At 50.0% G+C, this 19,213-nt stretch overlaps 2 protein-coding genes across 5 annotated transcripts in view; both read right to left on the reverse strand.

The window, feature by feature from the left end:
- The window catches only part of VBP1 (VHL binding protein 1), a 60,970-nt gene extending 52,348 nt beyond the window's left edge, over positions 1-8,622 (reverse strand). For both annotated transcript variants that reach the window (XM_069063738.1, XM_069063736.1), the window contains exons 1-7: positions 8,428-8,622; positions 5,683-5,825; positions 4,786-4,861; positions 3,497-3,599; positions 2,911-3,004; positions 1,690-1,801; positions 745-851 (exon numbers count right to left, since the gene is read on the reverse strand). In XM_069063738.1, the coding sequence (XP_068919839.1) occupies positions 745-851; positions 1,690-1,801; positions 2,911-3,004; positions 3,497-3,599; positions 4,786-4,861; positions 5,683-5,825; positions 8,428-8,557 (765 nt within the window). In that variant the 5' untranslated portion in view covers positions 8,558-8,622. The remainder of the gene's footprint in view (positions 1-744; positions 852-1,689; positions 1,802-2,910; positions 3,005-3,496; positions 3,600-4,785; positions 4,862-5,682; positions 5,826-8,427) is intronic.
- A 5,751-nt stretch (positions 8,623-14,373) lies between these two features.
- The window catches only part of LOC138142657 (lys-63-specific deubiquitinase BRCC36-like), a 34,804-nt gene continuing 29,964 nt past the window's right edge, over positions 14,374-19,213 (reverse strand). For all 3 annotated transcript variants that reach the window (XM_069063741.1, XM_069063740.1, XM_069063739.1), the window contains one exon: positions 14,374-14,573. In XM_069063741.1, coding sequence (XP_068919842.1) covers positions 14,422-14,573 — 152 coding nt within the window. In that variant the 3' untranslated portion in view covers positions 14,374-14,421. The remainder of the gene's footprint in view (positions 14,574-19,213) is intronic.

A 19,213-nucleotide genomic window follows, 5' to 3' on the forward strand; every position in this document is an offset into this window, starting at 1 on the left:
GCTTATGTCTGGCTAGAATTCAGTAGGTGCAAGTGAGCAAAACCCCAGATAATGAGAGAGCCTTCCCAGCAGGCTCAGCTCCCCTAGGGAACACGAAAATGAAGCTAATGGAGCAGGAGAGACTTTCCTCATCATCATCATCATGGTTTGTCTGCAGCCACAGGAAACTGTCCTGATTAAGGAAAGACCCTTGAGACAACTCGGACACCACACTAAACTACCCCATGCCAATGTCAACCTGCTGACCCTTAAAGGAAACTGATCTCCATAGGGACAGTCACCAGCTGGCCAGACTGCAGGGCTCCAGCATTTGGGAGGAACTGCCTGGTTACTCGTCTTTTTAGTTCTTTGGAACAAGGGATGGCTCTCTGGGCAGGAGAGGGGAAGGGATAGATTGGGAAGTGAAGGGGAGATAAAAATCCAAGAGTAATATTTTTCTGAAAGAAAGTAATTCTGTGAAGAACACAATACCAACCACTGACACCTAGGTTACAAAGCACAGAAGATCTCATCCTTTCCCCACAGCCACCCCAGGGCACTACAAGTTATTCCTCCCATTTTAGAGACAAAGAAACTGAGGCCAGAGAGGGGGAAGGAACTCGCCCAGAATCCTACACTTGGTAAGAAGCAGGGGCAGGATTTGAATCCAAGCCTCCCTGACACCAGGCCCTGCACTTTGAACAGGGAAGTCAGCCATGGGAACAGCAACAGAGAGAGAATGGTGACTGGCTCTGGCCACGTTACCTCGGCAACTTTTAGGAACTCTGACAGTTTGGCCATTCTTCCCAGGAACTTCTTGTAACTCTCCAGCCCCTCTTTGCACTGGTTCTTCTTCATGTCAAAGTACTTTTCTAAAATAAACAGATAAAGGCTCCAGACACCTGGGAATATGAGATCCTTGTGAAGGGCTGTGTCTGAAGTGGTTTTCCCTTGAAATAGTCATTTTTAAAGAAATCCCCTTCCCCTATCTCAGGGAGAGGAGCAAAAGAGACCACCCACTTCTGCCCTTCTGTTGTCCCTGCTTCATTTTGGACACAAGTTTATGGAAGCAAATGGCATACTCCCAATTAGACTAGAAGCCAAGAAAAGAAAGGCAGACCCAAATGGCTTGGAGGCCTGGACCTATGACAGCATGGGGACCTCCTCTGGGGCCAATCCCCCTTTCCGGAGTTACCTGAGGTCCTGAGGGGACATTAACTTGACCAGTAGGTATCTAGGGCAGGGCTAGAAGCCAGCCTCCAAATATGGCCCCCTACAATGCTGGTAGCAAAAACTAGCTCGAATGGCCAAGAGTAAGTCTAGAGACCATTCGGCCCCAGAACCAAACAGCTCAGCCACCTCAGGGAGAAAAGCAACTTCCTGGAATCTCTAAGGAAAAAATGAAGAACTGCTTCAGTAATATACTCTCACCTGAATATGACAATCTGAATTCAGGCTCAATGCCCTGCTGTAGAGCCCTGGAGAATGGGCACGAGTGTGTCAATGGGACCAACTAAGTCAGGCCTCAAGACTTGGCAAAGGCTGCATTTGTCTATAAGCAATGGCCTTGGCAGCTTCTGGGGAGCTTGGCTTACACCAAGGAAAAGGGAATGGCTTTGAATAAAGGGGATCCAATGAGAGCTCAACTGAATTCAGAAAGCAAATTGCCTCCCTCCCTCCCTCTATGACCTGAGGAAAATAGCAACATACCAAGCAGGTTAATAATCCCTTCATTGTAGGCTGCAAAGAGCCTGATGGAATCCTTAAAGAGGTGCATGAAGGCCGAACTGATGACACCATTGGTGAGTTCATTGGGGTGAGCCTGCAGATGACAGGGGAATCAGTTAACAGGTGGGGACCAAATGTCCCATCATCTCCATTCGAAAACCAATCCAAAGATGGCCTGGAAAATGGTCATGTCAAATCATCTCCCTTTGCCATCCCTGGGTAGGTAAGGAATTCTTAGACCACCAAGTGACAAAGACAATTATAAAAGATAACACGAGACTCTCAATTATATAACATTACAAAGCTTCTAGACAAACGAGCAAAATTAATGTGGCTAGGCTGAGGAGAGAAGTAAATAAGAAAAAAAGTGTTCTATTGAATTTCTCAGAGGAGGGCTTGGTATCCAAGATATAAAGACAAGAGAAAATACCCAAAGCAAAAGCCGTTCCCTACTAGATCAAAGACCAGGAACAAACAGCTGCCAAAAGCAGAATTGTGAACTATTAACAACCGTCTGAAAGAACGCCCCACATACTAAGAGAAAGAAATCCCAACCACTCCGAGGCTGCCAATTGGTGGGAGAGCTATGAATCAGTACAACTATTCAGGAGAGCAACTTGGAATTGGGCAAATTGAGGGACAAAAATGTCCACTCTGTGACCCAGAGTCCATGGCTCGGCTTAGATGAGGCCACTGAGAAAAAGAAAGTCCTCATATACACCCACCAAATTAGAGCAACACTTTTGTGGCAGCAAAAAACTGGAAAGGAAGCAGATGTCCATCAACTGGGGAATGGTTCAACACACTGTGGTCCATGAATGTAATGGGAGATTCCTGTGCTGTAAGAAATAATGCATGTGATGAATCCAGGGAAGAGACTACAAAGACCTAGGTGAACTGATACAGAGAGAAGTCAGCAGAGCCAAGGAAACAGTCTATACAGTGACTATAATCATGTAAGTGGGAAATGATGAAGAATAAGCTGGACCCCAAAGAAGATGCCCCCCCCACACCTCCAGATGTGGGACTGGGCATATTCTGCCCAATTCTTTTCACCGTATCAATGGATTATGCTGACTCTTTTCCTTTAAAGAAAAATGTCTCACTTATATGGGATGGCTTGGGGGAGGGGCACAGGGGGAAAATGAGGCAAGGCGAAAACAAGAGAGCAATTCCAATGTATTTTGAAAAAAAAATTCTCACATCAAAATCAAGCAGAACGTCAAGCTGGTTCTGAATAACTGGGAGGGTTTTCAGGAGTTTGTCAGTACCCATGGTCCTCATGACTCCATCAGGCCTGAAAAGACAAAGCATGGATGTGTAGATGCAAGCATGAGCAGGCACATAATCCCCATGCACACATGTGCTACACTGTGAGCATATACACACAACGCATACGTGTCCACCCACTGCTTCAGGAAAGACTCAGCAAGAGCTGCAGCCTGGTATATGGCAAACAAGGCCTCAGGGCCAGGCCAAGACCTCACTGCCACAAAGCTCATCCCCCTGCAGCCTCCTAGAAGGGAGCAAGACTGCCTTCTGACAACAAACACCTGGTGTGACGTCAGGCCCCTGCCAAAGGGAGGTGAGGACAGCTGGCCTGGAATGAGGCGCCCTACATGGCACACCAAAAGGGGCTCTCTCCATGGAGTCTCTCCTGTAGAACCGGTAATGACAGGAGAAATACCTGCTGCTTTGTGGAGATTGGCTATGTTCTGGAAAAACCACATGGCAAGAACTCTCCACATGGTTGCAATTTCCCTTTTAAAACCTGAAAATGTTTACTAACCCTCTCTTCATTTTGGTGAAGTCAACTGCTACCAGTCTGTATGAAAGGGCTTTTTCATTCAAGTATCTGCTATATCGCCTGATGAAGGTAGACATATCATAACCTAGAAACAGAGACATCTGGGTTATTTCCAATTGATCACATTTATTTCTACATACTAAAGACAAGTTCTGCCCAAAGCTGTGCATCATCACATGGGCATGGGCCCCCATTCCTCAACAAAAACACCCAGTCCTAGAACTGTTGATCAAGAAGGGATGGACGCCCTTCAACGCCAGGGGGTGGCCAGGTAGCACAGCGAGTAAGAGCACCAGCTCCAGTGTCGGGATGACCTGGAGATCAAATCTGGGCTCCGACACTTAGCACCCACCCAGAAACACCTGGCCGTGTAACCTTTAGCAAGTTACTTAACCTCGATTGCTTTAAAAAAAAAAAAAATGAAAAAAAAAATGACTAAATCATCTGGCCTCTTCATGGAAGCAGGCAATGCCTTCACCACTTGAGAGAGGAAGGCTCTTGTCTTTTTCTGATAGCCTCATCATTTATTTTTAAAATGATAAATATTAAGGAAATGAGAATATTTTACTCTTTTAAAAAGTAAAATCACTATTTAAATATGAATAGGTGTCCAACACTTGGGGCCTTGCAAAAAATTTCTTGCCAGTATCTTCTATTTGTGGCTTGCCTTGGGTTGGGGGGGGGTCAACAAACAAGGTCTTATACACACACACACACCTCAACATCATTATTGGCTTGTTTTGTTTTTTATACTGAGAATCACAAACATCTCTAATCTCTAATCTCCATATTCCATGAAAGGGGGCGTGACACTTACTAATTAGAAGCCTTACTTAAAAAGCAAATTAGTAACTGAATCTCAGAATCTGAATTGGAAAGGACCTCACCTAACTAGAGTCCTTCTTTCTCCAACATGCCTGTCAAGTGGTCAGCTAGCCTCTGCACCCTCACAGCCCCCTATCTCCTGACAGCCTAGTCCTCCCTCTTCTAGACAGCTCTGGTGGCCAAGGAGCTGCCCCTCACATCCAGCTACATGGCCTCATTGTGGTTCCAGGATGCACCCTCACTTACATGCAGGCCCTTCAGAGTCCCTACCCATCCTTAATCTTGTCTTCTCTAGGCTCCACCCTCTTTGTACATTTGGGGAATGCAAGCATCCAAGGTCAGCAGCCCAACACTCTTTTTTCTGGGGTTTGCAGAGCACTCTGCTGGGCCTGGCCTAGCCTAGTCTCTCTAATTGTCTTTCATTCCCACAAGTGCATAATTCTTACCCTGTATGACACTTTTATCCAGGAAGTTGCTTAAATTGAACAGATTATTCCGTGATGCAAGGTACTGCATGAAACGCTGTAGGTCAAAAGGGTCAGGAGGTTGACGTTAGTTTTCTTTCTTTCAAACAGATGGATTTAGGGCTGAGTCTTTGGGGAATTTCAGGTTCCCCACTGCCTCCAATCCAGTGCAAGAAAAACAGTGCAAGGATAGAACCAGAGAGTGCCGCCCAAAGGTCCCTGGCCTTATCTGCCCAACTTCCCCTTGGACACTGGGCAGTCTCCCCTGGGCCTTTGGGGCTGCACTAACTCTCCCTCCAGGTTGTTCACTAGCCTGGCCACCCACTTAATCTGTTCTCATAAACTTTGGGAGAGGAAAAGAATCTGCTTATGTCAGATGGAAAACCATAAGAGGAAGAGAAGGACCTTCAGCCATCCAGTGAAGAGAGCCAAATCTGAGTCAGGAGAAAGAAAGAGAGGATGTAGGAACAGAAAGCAAATTCCAGTCTGCACTATGGACAGCCTAAGGTAGAGGGTTACAGTTGAGTAAGTCCCCTTACCTCTTGGGACCCCCAAGTAAGTCTCTCAAACCTAAGAGTCAGAGCTCAGCCTGATCTTCATTGGGAAAACAGGAGTTCTGGGAAGTGAGGAGAGCACCCTCGGGACTGGCCCCCACCTCAGTGGGCAATGGGACCGAAGCTACAGGCCCCAGCAGGTAAACACTGTGATATGAAAGCTGGCAAGACTCCCATTCAGCCCAGATTCCTACCACTCACTGAAAGGCCCTCCTAAGACAACCCTAGAGGCAAACCATGGTCAGTGCTCCCCAGGATGATTTCCAGACCAGAGAACACCCCACAAGGCAAAGCGGAGGGGGCAGAGGCACAATCTGCACCTTACCTCGTTGCCATACATCATAAGGTGGTGGGCCGTGATCAGGGCCTTGAAAACAACCACCCAGCTGCTGTTGGCTGTGCGCTCCAGGAGGGTGTCTGCCAGCTGAGGGATGCTCATGTTCAGCTCGTTTGTACAATGAATCAGGTCTAAATTAGAAAGAAGCAAACCAATCGATCAAGCCGAGTCCGTGGCCCAATGTGACTATCTTAGCCAAATCCAATTGCTTTGTGGCAAGCAGCGACTGGGCCAATTCTTAGAGATCAGGGCTGGCACAGATGATGGCTCCATTTCACCCCTGGATAGCCCCTGCCCCAAACAGGACTATCTGACACTGAGCAGCACTGCACTCCCAACCCACAGGCTGACCCACTGACCCAGCATGTTCCCAATGATTCTGAGTTTTGTTCTCAAAAGAAACAACTCATGAAGGACCTGGAAGGCTGGGCCACTTGGCCATATTTGCTCCCTGTGAAGAGACTTGTAAGGCTTCACTAATGCTGCTAAAGTGACAGGACACAATCTGTTCCATGTGGTATTTGAAGAAGAATTTGGAGGGGCAAACTCCAGGCAACTCCAAGTGGGAACCAGTTAAGACACTACTGCTAAGTCTCACAGGAGAACCTGGGTTTGAACTAGGGAGCTGGCTGTGGGAGTAGATGAAAAGAATTCCAGAGAGTGAGGACAAATGTGTCACCTTCTGGGGGATGCAAGGGCAGGTGGGCCCACCAGTGGGATCTGGACAAAAGAAAAGCTGTAAGTAAAGAAGGAAAATGCCACATGTACCTGATACAGAATACTACTTTGAGGTCAAATTCCTCAGTGCCTGACCATAGCCCAGTACTACTCACCCCTGAAACTGGCCCAGAAACTGCCAGAGTGCCCTACAGTCACAAGAAACATCAACTGGGAGATAGGCTTTCCAAATGGGAAGGGAGAAGAACGTGCCACATACCACCTGAGAGGCTCAAAGGAACTGTGGTTAAGAAAGGACTTTGAAAGGACTGACTGGGCACTCATTACACTGGGCTCTTCCAACCCAGGCTGGGGCCTCGAAGCCTCAGAGCTCTGAGGGAGCTATCCTCCACTGTCAGGGAGTCCCAAGGGACTGTGACTTCAAAGAATAAGTGTAGACTGAGCAAACCCATTAGAAGAAATCAAATCTAGCCTCCCTCCCACTGGGGGACCTGACCCAATCTGCCTTCAGTCACTGGGCCATGGATGCAAAGGGTCATGGCTACATCTTGTGGCACAGAGCCCTCTGTTCCTAAGGGGGTGGGGGTGGCCTGGAGTTTCTTTTGGAGGCACAGAGGAGAGCACTTAATTTGGCTTCAAGTTCTGGGCCCGAAGCTTCACCGTCAGAGCCCCGCCCCAATCCAGCCCACAGCCATTCCCAAGCCTGGCGGCTAAAGGACACTGGTAGTGTCATGTGCTGGTGGGAGGAGGGGCTATTCCGATAAAGAAAGTCTGGGAAGATCTTGGAATTGTGCAGAGAGCAACGTGTCAGAGAATGCAACCTTTAGCTCAAACCCTAAAACATTCCAGAGCTCTGAGTTCTGCCTGTTACCTGCTCCCTCCCTTCAGAGCTCTGATGGTGAATTTGATCTGGTCTGGGAAGTCAGTCTGAGCTCTGGGAGCTCAACTTTCTCCTTCAGGCCATACTTTACTGTGGGACTATCCACCTAGGGCCTGGGGGATGGAAAGAGCTTTCCAGGTCAATCCCATGAAAACTAAACTCCGGTGGATTTCCTAGGCTCTCAAACTCTCTCTAGCAATCTCATTAAAGGCAGCATGACCCAGGAAGAGAGCCCCCAGAAGAGCTGAGTTTCAAGCCTGCCTCCCACACTAGCTAGGTGTGGGATTTGGAGATAGTTTCTGACCCTTTTTCAGGGTCACTAGTAAAATGAGGGGGCTGCACTGCATTGACCTCTAAGGTACCTTCCACCTTGGGGTTCCTCCCTTATTAGCTAATACCTGCTAGTTAGTATTAGTCTAGGGCCACATTGATTTGAAGGTTAAAAAAAGGAGTCTCCTTGGTTCTCTGCCACCTATTCCCAAGCAAGACCTTCCTAAGATTTCATGGCATGGTATCTGGAGCTGGAAGGGGGTTTGGGGCACCATTCATGCTACAGAGAACACTGAAGCCTGGAGCAGGAGAAGAGACCTGGTCAAGGTCAGCCCGGGCCAACCTAGCAAGGTTCGATGAGTGTAACCGTCAGAGGAATCCTGCATCTGGAGCCAGCATAAACTGGGTTAAAATCCTGGCTCTCCCGCCATCTGGGCAAGTTCCTGTCCTTCTCTGGGCCTCAGTTTCCTCCTCCATCAAATGAGTGGGGAGGGGGTCCAGCTCGGCTCTCCGACCCTCTGGTCCACGGGCGCCAGCCCAGGAGGTGCTGGTCCAGCTCGTCCTCCCCACCCCCCCCCCCCCCCCCCACCGCTCCCCCGAACATTCAAACAAGTAGCACATTGGTTTTGTTTGGCTTGGTTTACCCAGCTCTGCCTGCGAACGGGGCACCCCGTCCCAGGCTGAGAGAGGCGGTCAGGAGCCAGCCTGCAGAACGGCTGCCCCTACGGCGCTGCTGGCACTGACGAGGCCGAGTCAGAAGCTAGCAGCAGCCCGTCCCGGCACGTTGGGCCGGCGGCTGCAGGAGGGTCGCTGCGGGGTGGGGGAGGGTCTGGGGGGAGGTCAAGGCGGGAAGGGGGAGCGGAGGCTGAGGGCTGCGGGAGAGGGGGGAGGGGAACCCTACTCACAGTCCAGGTGTTTCTGCTTGGGCCCCATCATTTCGTGGGTGCTCGCCTTGCAGACGGCTTTGGCCACGGCCGACCCCGTGACGCTGTGCTGCGCGGCCGTAATCCGGTCGGTGAGAGACTGGCCCGACATGGTGCCTAGCTGCCCGGCGCCCGCCCGGGGTGTCCCCCGCTGGGCGGCGGGCCGGGGCCGGGGCCGGGTCTAGGGGCGGGGCAGGGGGCGGAGCCGGGACCAAGGCCGGGGGCGGGGCCGGGACGCCGCCGCCGCTACCGCCGCCGCTGGGCCCCGCCCCCGCCGCTCCTTCCCGCCACAGGACCCCGGCGGTAGCCGCCGGACGGTCGGGCGGACAGACAGACGGACTGACAGTCTGCGGGGCGGCCTCGCAGTGGGGAGCCTCCTGGTGGCCGATCGATCGCTTGGTCGTTCGGCCGGTCGGAGCGCGCCCACCTCCCTAAGATGGCGACCACCGCCTCCGCCGAGCCGCTGGCTTCGCGTCTTGGAACGCCAGGGGCCGCCGTTGGGGTCCGTCGAGGCGCGGCCGCTGGTTGGTGGAGGGCCTCGAGCGGCCCCAGGAACCCGGGAGCGCCTCGACGGACCCCAACAGCTGCACGATCTGCTGGGGGAAGTGGGTGGAGGGGCGGGCTGCAGCCGGTAAAGGGTTAACGACCCCAAGGGGATGGGGCTCGTGGGTCAGGCCCAGTTCGCTGTGGAGGCCGCTTTTAGGAGCAATTTCTTCCGACTGGACCCTCCGCGAGTCCAGTAGGCCCGGCCTGGTCCGCCCCTTAAGCGTTGGCCGATCTCCGAGGTGGAAATGCTTACGCTGAAATGAACAAGCTACTGGCGCGCTCCCAGACAGTTGCCCCCAGTCTTTCCACTAAGGGGGGGGGGGGGGGGCGTGCAGCGGGGGCGAGATAGTGTAGTTCCTGCTAGACACGCGTGGGTTACTTTTTGCCGAAGTGGTTTTCCTGTCTTCCTTTTTCATTGTTAGGAGGAATGGTTCCTGGCAAAAGGGGGGGCCTAAGATAAATTCAGAAAACAAAGGGTGCCAAACATATCCTAATAGATCCTCACACCAACCCTGGGAGGGAGGTTATGTCAGCCTCATTTCATAGATGAGGAAACTGAGGCAGGTTGCCCAGGGTTCCACAGCTAAGAAATCAGTGTCTGAGGCTGGCTTTGAACCTGGAGTCTTCCCAACTCTAGGTGCAGTGCCCTGCCTACTAGCTCACCCCCTTTGGGGCCCGAACTGCTGCCAGTAGGTTCCCACGAGCTGGCCCTGGGCCTCTCTGTTAGCATTCTTGAGAGAGTGCAGAAGACTGGGGAGGTGAAGGCGAGGTGGGACAAGGTGCCTGCAGAGATGCCCTGGAAGGCTGGGACCCGTGTTTGCAGACAGGGGCCTAAGAGAAGCCACAAAGAGAGGCAAACTGAAGGGACTGGTCCTTTTTGTCTGGTCCCCTGAGCTGAGGACTGTTCTCTAGAGCAGTAACTATCCAATTTGGAAGGCACTTCCATGGTGGATGCGGAATGATCAGTGGATCATTCCACCAGTCCTGGAGAGGAGCCCCACCGTCCAGTCCCCCCCCCCCCCCCCCCCCCCCCCCCCCTCGGTGTTTCCCCCCTCCCCCTCCTCTCCCCCCCCCCCCCGCCCCCTCCGGGGGGGGGGGGCCCGCGCCACTCCGCCCCGGGCGCCCCCCCCCCCCCCCCCCCCCCCCCCCCCAGCTCCTTGGAATCATCTTTGGAACATCCAGATCTGATCATGCCTGGCCTGGCCTGATCCTAGGGTGGGGAAGCCCCACAGGAATCCCTGTTTACCTAGACGGCCCTGCCCCTTCCTAGCTCTTTTGGAAAAACATACTGGGGAAAATGGGTCAGATTTCATAGGCTCTGATGAGTATGTTCAAGTAGAATCGAAGTGAAGCTGGTCGCCCCCCAACCCCCAAGTTGCATACCCTTTACAGCAATCTTCCCCTCATCCTCCACTTTCCACAAACCCTGCGGCTGAGGTGAACAATGCCTATCTCCTTGGCCCTTCTGCCCCTTCCTCTGATGCTAAATTAAGAGGTCCCAACAGCCCCTCTCCCTAGCTGAGCAGTTACCAGGAATTTCAAAAGCCAGGGCTTGAGTCAGTAAGTACTTTCAATGGCTCACTGGACTAGGGGGGGTGCTCTGTCCATCTGCAAAACCCACTGAAATAATGCTCAGGCCTTACAAATGGGGCATCCTGGCAAGTTCTAAGCTTCGGCCCAGAGATTTGGGAACTTTAAGAACCTATTTCAGCCACAGACTCAAGCGTTGAGTCCAGCTATCCCCCGAATTTCCCCAGATCGGGGAGCCCTAACTCTGGCGTTTTGGAGGCTTTGCTAACTGCCTTGATGCCAAAGGCCTAGGCTTCAGACCTCTCCACAGTGCTCAAACTCCTTAGTTTAAACAAAACTTTGACAGAACTCTAGCACATGGCTTCTCCTTACCAAGCAACCTAAGAAAGGGTTCAAGGCTAAAAAACCTCAGGGTGTGTCAGGGGTTCGGGACAGCTTGAGAACCCCTGAGTTAGAGCTCCGAGTAGCTGATATTTAACATGGTGCTTTTAGAGCAGCTAGATGGTGAAATTTTTTTTTTGCTTTTTGGAGAGCAATTGGGGTTAAGTGACTTGCCCAAGGTCACATGGCTAATTTTTTTTGTGTTGAGTGTCTGAGGCCTGATCTGAACCCAGGTCCTGGGTTCCAGGACTCCAGGGCCAGTGCTCTATTCACTGCACCACCTAGCTGCCCCCTAGATGGTGAAATTAATACAGAGCTGGACTTAGCTTGAGTCTGGAGCCCTTAGTTCAAATCCAGCCTCAGGCACTAATTAGCTGCATGACCCTGGGCAAGTCACAAAAACTCTCAGCCTCAGTCTCCTCAAGGCTGTGATAATCAATTGAAACTTGGCAAACCCTAAGTGCTTACTTCATGTATGGGCATCAGAATTCCCATCTTACTGATTAGAAAAGTGAGGCTCAATTACTACCCTATGAGCTTTCTAACAATTAGGCTGGCCCCAAACCAGAATCGGCTTCCTTGGCAGGAAATTCCTTAAGAGTAGGTTTAATCTTACTTGAGGTCAGAGGCCAGATGAATGTGACCACTTATTGAATGTGTTTTAGAACTGGGATTCCTACCCTCCACCCCCACCCCCCAGTCTGGATTGGACAAGATGGCTTCTGAGATCTATGAACCCTGCAAACATTTTATCTTTGACAGTGACCCCAAGGTAGACATAAAACATCCTCAGGCACAGCTCTAGCTTCACAGAAGTGCCCATTATAGAGGGATGCATTCATTTCTCACATACTTCCTGAATTTGGGAATATTCCCTGCCTGGAATCCATGCCAGGGGGAGAAGCAGATTCCTGTTCACCTATGGTATAATCCAATTCCAGCAAATTCCCAAATGTCTCCTCTTTCTGGCATTGCTTCCTTTCTTTTTCCTTCTCCTGCTCACTCTCCTCCTTGCCATTGCTCCCCATGTCTTCAATTCCCTCCCCAATCTTCTCCATTAGCCACCTCCCCTCTGGCTTCAAACATTCTGGTGACCCTAGGAAGCTTCGAAGGTCCCTTGGATCCTGCTTCCCCTTCAAGCTATTGCCCCCTACTTCTTTTCACTTCCAAACTCCTAAAAAGGAGCTGACACTACTCTCTCTACCACCTCACCAGTCACTAACTGCTGAATCCTTTGTCATTTGGTCCTAATCCCCAGCATTTTGCTCAAACTACTTGTATCTCCAAGTTCACCAAATATCCCTGGGTCCAGTGGTCTTTTCCTTGCCAGGCCTTCCCAACACCTCTTCACCCTTTTTGAAGCATCTGACAATGCTCAGAGGTAGGTAGTGCCTTCATCATAGGACCTTGGCAATCAGGTTGGTCAATGAATTCATCAGACCTCTTAAGGCTTTACTTCAGCTGTCCCTTATTTTAACTCTGTGGGAATCTTTAGTCTTCAGGTGTTTCTTACAAACATGGTGGATTCTGCTTTCTAATCCTGTCCTTTTGCATTTCATCCCAGACATTCATAGTTAGGACCTTTAATTATGTGTTTCCCTCTATCCTATTCTCCTATACTTTTCCTTCTCTTTATTCTCCTTTATAAAAAAAAAAAGAGAACTGTGCTCAATACTGGTGCCCTACTCCCCTTCTCCTCACTCACCGTCTCTTAAACCACAGGCAGCTACATAGCTGCAGTGGAGTCGTTTGCTCATTTCTGCACGCTTCCTGATTTCCCTCTTTATGTTAGGGCTGAGCTGTACTCTCTTGGGTCCTGAGTGTTGGGTCATTCCAGAATGCCAGGGACAGCTCAGGATGGGCACTTACCAGTTTTTGGTGCCCCCCAAAGTGGTCTGATTCAAAGTTCCTGGCCTGGGTTTGGCTCCTGCTTGGAATTCTAGCTGCTGGTGGCAGTTACCTTCAGCCAGAGAGCTTTGCTGGTTCAGAGGCACAGAACTGCACCTTCCCCATTGGTCTAGGTTTCCTGCCCTGATTATTCTGCTGCATGCTAAAGACTGGGCTGGGGGCTAGGGCTGAGACACCCACACCCACATCTCCCCAGCCCCTCAATATACAGTAGGCCTTGGGACCACTCTGTGTTCTTGAATCCCACCCCTGGACACAGGTCCCTTCTGCAGTTGATCCTGGATCTCTAACCCCAAACTGGACAGTGAGGAAGAGCTATCAGAGTGTCAAACACTCCTTTTCCCCCTGTAACAGATCTGGGAGCTCTTCATGCCCTGGTGCACAGTCCTGGCCGCCTTTCAGTCCCAGCACTGGAAATAGCCATGAGGTCTTCCTGACCAGACCCCAACCCCAGTGTCAGCAAACTTCTCTGTCTCACAATGATGCTCTAAAGTGCTAAAACGACTGTTTTCCTTGGATTTCCTGAGGACTTCTTTTTCTAGATATCTGTTGAGTTGTGGTTTACAACTGACCTGTCCTTCCTTCTAATCCTTGGGTAGGTGTCCTTGACCTAAGCTTAGATCCCTATTAATATTAGTCACCTAGGACTTCAAGTAACCCCTCTAGGCCACCACCTCCCAAGTCTATGTCGGTGCAGGACCAGTCTTGGTGGGACCAGCTAAGGCAGGAAGAGGGTATGCTAGGTTCTACCCCTGGCCATCAGCAGAGGCTGAAGTAGAAAAAGACTGGCTTAGATGATGATAGCTAACATTTATATAGTGATACCAGGTGCCAGATACTGTGCTTTCAAATTATCTGGTTCTCACCAAAATTCTGGGAGGTAGGTGCTATTAATCACCTTCGGTTTATAGGATGAGGAAACTGAAGGACATGGGGTGACTTGCCCAGAGTCACACAGCCATTAACTGTCTGAAGCTACAACTGAACTCAGGAATATGAGTGTTCTGGACTACAGGGCCAGCCCAAACTCTATATACCTCATCACCTAGTTGCCCCTAACTGGAACCCAGGATTTGCTTAATGCTGTCAAACTTTGTTAGAACTCATCTGTTATGTTAAACAAAGGCTGGCATGGACACAAGGTGACCCCTAGGTCAGAAGAGGGAGGATTTCAGGGACCAAGAAATATGGAAACACAACTTAGCAATTAAGGCAAAAGACACCTAGCTGACAACACCCACTAAAAACCAATGCTCTAAGCACTTTTCTCATGGCCTGCCACCATGGCCATTTCCTGTTGTAGGAAAGAATCCTATTCTCATTTAGAAATGTAGGACTTTGGCTAGGTGGCCTATGGACTCCCTAGAAGCACCCAGATTCTGTATGACTCGCTCTTTGGGTGCTGGACTTCCCTCCATGTTCCTCTGCTCACAGCTATGAGCTGACTTCCCATCAGTGATGAATAACCAAGCTACAGAGGCTAGGGCTGAATTACAGGGGGGAACAGAAACTCTGTCCTAATGGGGCCTACAGTCAGGACTCCCAGGCAACCTCTCCTTATGCTTTTATCATGTTTCAGATGCATCGTTTATTGAGAATATGCCCACTGCCTTAGTCCAGGCTGTCGAGCTCATCCAGCAGGGCTGCCTTCTCCCGCTCCAACTCCAGAAGCAGCTTGTGATTATATTCCCGTCTGTCCTCCAGCCACTGCATGAGGGGGCCGCTGACGGCCGCCATCTGATTGCACAGGTTCTTGGTAAACACTTCAAGGGGAAAGAGAAGACAGACCATCACCAAAGAAAAGTGGCCCCTATCCAAATTTCATCTCAGCTTGGGGGGACAAGATGGGGTTAAGCCCACTGAGAACAAAAGCTCCACCCATGAGCCAAGGGAGTAGGGGAGAATAAAGGGAGGGAAAAAAAAAACTTCTTAGAGGCTCCTCAGTAAGCCTGACTTCTAGGGCTCTCTGGCAATAAGCATCCACAGCCCAGTCCCCAACCTCCCTTGTCCCAAAGTGTTAGCCCTGGGTTCAGGCAACTGGAGCAGAGGAAACCCTCCAGTTCAGTAAGGGAAGCTGCCCTTTTCACTGTGTAAGAACTCTATGGATTCAGGGAGCAACACAGGCCCAGTGCCCAGCAAACAAGGAGGGGTTTGGCTAATATACAACCCAGCGTCTGCTTTAATTTACAGAACTAGGAAGAGTTTTTGGCCAAAAACACATTCATCAGTGGGAGGGGTGTATGGGTGTGTGTATGTGGAGGTGTGAGAGGATCTGGGGGGGGGAGTTATATGTAGGGCAGCTAGGGTAGGGGTCCCCCTCCATTTATAGAAATTATACCTGTACTAGTCCAGCATTCTGGAAAGCAACTTGGAACCAGGGCCCAAAGTCACTAAACCGACCATAGCCTTTGACTTGGCAATAGGCCTATAGCCCGAAGACAGCAGGGAAGGCAGGAAAAGCCACATATGTACAAATCTCTTTATGGCAGCTCTATTCATTGATGAATGGCTAAATGAATGATGGAATAGAAATGGGATGGAAGTCTGGTGATTAGGAAAGAAACTGATGTAGCATGAAGCAAATACAACTAGGAGAACAATTTATCCAATAAAAAATTGTCAACAGTTTTGAAAGACTTAGCTCTCAGCAAAACAATGAGCCAACATGATTCCAAAGGACTCTGGGTAACAAGCTATCCATCCACCTCCTGACAGAGAGAGCAAGGCGCCTTAAAACTTTCTATTTTGATCCTCACAACAACCCTGGTTATTATCCCCATTCTGCAGATGACAAAACTGAGGGAGACAGGTTGATCAACTGGCCCAGGGTCATAGAGCTCCTAAGTGTCAGGCTGGATTGAAACTCAGGTTTTTTTTTACCTGCCTCAAGTTTGTACACAAACTTTTATTTCACTTAATCAAAATTGTCCATTTTATCTCCTGTGGTAGGATCAAGATTTGTTTTTTTAAACAGATTCATTTAGATTAAAAAGCAATTCTTTTAAAATGCAAATATCCCCAGGTAAGTTTTTAGGGGACAAGTAACTTCTTTCCCACCCTAAGCAGAATGCTCTAGTGTTTTGATAAAATGGATAGATGGGGGATAATCTGGGGCTGGGGGGAGGAGTACAGGGGACAGATCCAAGTGGTGTGTTTGGACAGCTAGGGTAATGAGCATGAGGGCCCTGAACATGGGACCTCCACTTCCTCTTACCTGAAATGAGGGAGCTAAACATGCTCCCATTTCCAGCTCTGACAAGCTATAATTCTGTACTTGTCACTAACTTGTTTTAATTTTGGCACATATCCCCAACTTTTGTCAAGACCTGCTGCTAATTAGGAGGCTATGGGGGGGGGGAGCAGGAAGGAAGGAGATCAGTTTCTATAGGCAACAGGTCTTATAAGGAGAAAGTGTCCTGGGCTCTGGGATTAAGAAAACTAGGTTCAAATTAAGGCTCTGCTCTTTACTCTCTGTGTGACCCTGGGCAAGTCCCTTTACTTCACTGGGCCTCAGTGTCGTCCTTTGTAAAATGAGGGTGGGGAAGGATATGGCCTCTGCAGTCTCTGCCAGTTTTAGAGCTAGGATCCTTCAGACATCAGAAGCTATCCCAGAAGAGAGCAACTTCCTGCCTTCCTTGCTTCTACAGCAGGTCTGCACAACCTTCAGGCCTCAAAAATGGAGAGCAAAACATCCTTTGGATGTAGAGGAAATCCTTTGGTGTGCCACAAACAGGCCGCAGGTTAGACTGGCCTGTTCTACAGGGCCAGGGTGGCAGGCAGCAAATTGGCTGGGACATTTTCTGTGATGAGTGGCCACATACCTGCCAAACATATCCTCCTATATATGATACTTACCATGACCCGTACACATATACCCCACACACCCATAGAGCAAAACCCCATAATACATACCCCACATCCTACCCACACCCCATATCCCCATACATACCACATACCCCCATATACCTTTGCCACACCCCTGTACACACACATATACCCCCATACCTACATACACCTTACACCCCCATTCACATATCCCCTACACATCACCTAATCCCTAACTCCCCCATAGCCATACCCATCCCACCAATGCCCCTCAACACACACACACTCAACAACCCACCCCCCCCCCTCCACAGTACTAAGACCATGATTTTTCAATTGATGTTTGGCCCCCTAAAGCACTTGGTAAGTTGCCTATATATGAGTGAGAGGCAACTTTGTCTGGATCTGGAAGGGCCCAATTGTTGGTGACCAATAATCAATCCACATGGACTGATTAAACATGTACTTTAAGCATGGACATTAAGCTATGTGCTAGGCCTGGGGAGACGAGGTTCATAGAAATAATGTCTTGGAAGGGGGGGTACCACATGTTCACAGATAAAGACATAAGGGTAGAGGGGAGAAGGAGGTGAAACTGAGGCTGAGCCCCTCCAGCTGCAGGAGTTTTGGGCTCCATCTCTGCCAAGGCCTAGAGGAGGCAGGTCTGTGGAAAAATGTCTGCCAGTGTCTGTGGAAAAGCTAGCAGGCCAGTGTGGGACTGGCAGTCAGGAAGCCCATCAAGACTCTGAAAGGTCAAACTGAAGAAGGCAACAGGGAGCTACAGAGACACAGAAGAGGGAAAGAGACACAGAGAGAGGGAAGAGAAAAAGACACAGAGAGAGGGGAAAGATATAGAGACACAGAGAGGGAAGAGCCAGAGACCCAGAGAGAGGGGGGAAGAGAGATAGAGACACACAGAAAGAGGAAAGAAACTGAAATGCAGAGAGGGGGAAGAGGGGGGGGAAAGACAGACAGAGAGAGGAGACAGAGAGACAGAGACAGAGAGGGGAGAAAGAGAGAGACACACATAGAGGGGAGAGAGATAGACATAGAGAAGGGGGACAGAGATAGAGATACAGAGAGGGAAGAGCCACAGACACAGAGAGGTGGGAGAGAGATAGAGACACAGAGAGAGGGGAGGGAGATAGAGACAGAGAGAGAGAGGGAAGAGATAGGCATGAAGGGAGAGATTGACAGAGACACAGAATAAAAGGGAGACGGGGTGGGAGGAGAGAGGTAAAAGATAGAGACACAGAAAGAAGGGGGAGACAGAGAAAGGAGAGAAGGGGGAGAGATAGAGACACTTATGAAGGAGAGAGACAATGACACAGAGAGGGGAGAGATAGAGATACAGAAGAGAGGGAGGAGAGAGGCAGAGACGCAGAGAGGGGAGACAGAGACACAGAGTTGAAGACAGAGATAGGGGAGAGAGAGATAGAGACACAAAGAGGCGGAAGCCAGAGTAGAGACAGAGACAAAGAGTGAAGGTGGAAAGAGACAAAGCAAGAGGGAGAGAAAAAGGTGGAGAATGAAGGTCGAGAATATAGAGAACGGACAGAGATAAAGGAGGAGAGGGAGAGAAAAAGGACTGAAGGGGAGGAGCATAGGGAAGGGATGGAGATTGATAGAAGTTGAGAGAAAGGGAAGGAGTGACAAAGGAAGGAAAGAGGGTGAAGAGGAGAAAAAGGAAGAAGGGAAGAGAGAGGGAGGAGACCAAGGGGGGGGGAGGATGGAGAGTAGAGGAGGGAGAAACATGGACAGAAAGGGGGGTGAGAGAAAGAGGCAAAAGGGGAGAGTGGAATGGAGGGGGAGAGAAAGAGAAGGAAGAAGAGACAGAAAAAAGAGAGGGAGGTGGAGAGAGACAGACACAGCAAGTTAGAGATGGGAAAGAGAGAAAGAGGGGGAGAAGAGAGAGGGAGAGGAAGGGAGAAAAAGAGGAAGAGGAAAAGAGAGAGAGGAGAGGGGACAAGGGGGAGATAAAGACACAGAGAGAGAAAAGGGAAAAGGGAGGGAGGGAGGTGGAGGGGAAGGGGGAAGAAAGGGAAAAGATAGAGGAAGGGGAGAGACTGAGGCAGAAGGGAAAGCGAAAAAGAGGTGTGGAGGGGAAGAGGAGATGGAGGGGGAGGCAGAGACAGAGAGAAAGAGGGGGAAGGAGATAGAAAGAGAGAGACATAGAGATCCTAATAATTACAATCATTTAAGAAACATCATGAGACACACTGCTGAGTTTGTCCCCTGCTCTCCACAGACACACTCGTCCCCTTCACCTGATTCAGAAGTCACTTTTGAATCAGTCTCCCTGACCCCAGTCTCTCTTCTCTTCCCAACCCATCCTCTCCACAGCTTCTAAAGCATCTTCTTAAGGCCCAGGTGTGACCATGTCACTGCCCTGCTCACAAATCTGAAGTGTCTCCCACTGCCTCTAGAAGAGAAAACTCCCTCTGTCTGATGTTTGAGGCCCTTCACAAGGTGTTCCATCTTCTATCATTCCTCCCCTTAACACCCTGTATTTGAGGCTGTCCCGTGCCCTCCACTCTCCATTTCCAGCCCCATGCACAGGGTGCTCCCCATTTTAAGA

This window comes from Petaurus breviceps, unplaced genomic scaffold (genome assembly GCF_028583685.1).
Source record: "Petaurus breviceps papuanus isolate PSGF00001 unplaced genomic scaffold, PetGlider_PUasm1.0 90601, whole genome shotgun sequence".
In the NCBI taxonomy this organism is placed as follows: Eukaryota; Metazoa; Chordata; class Mammalia; order Diprotodontia; family Petauridae; genus Petaurus; species Petaurus breviceps.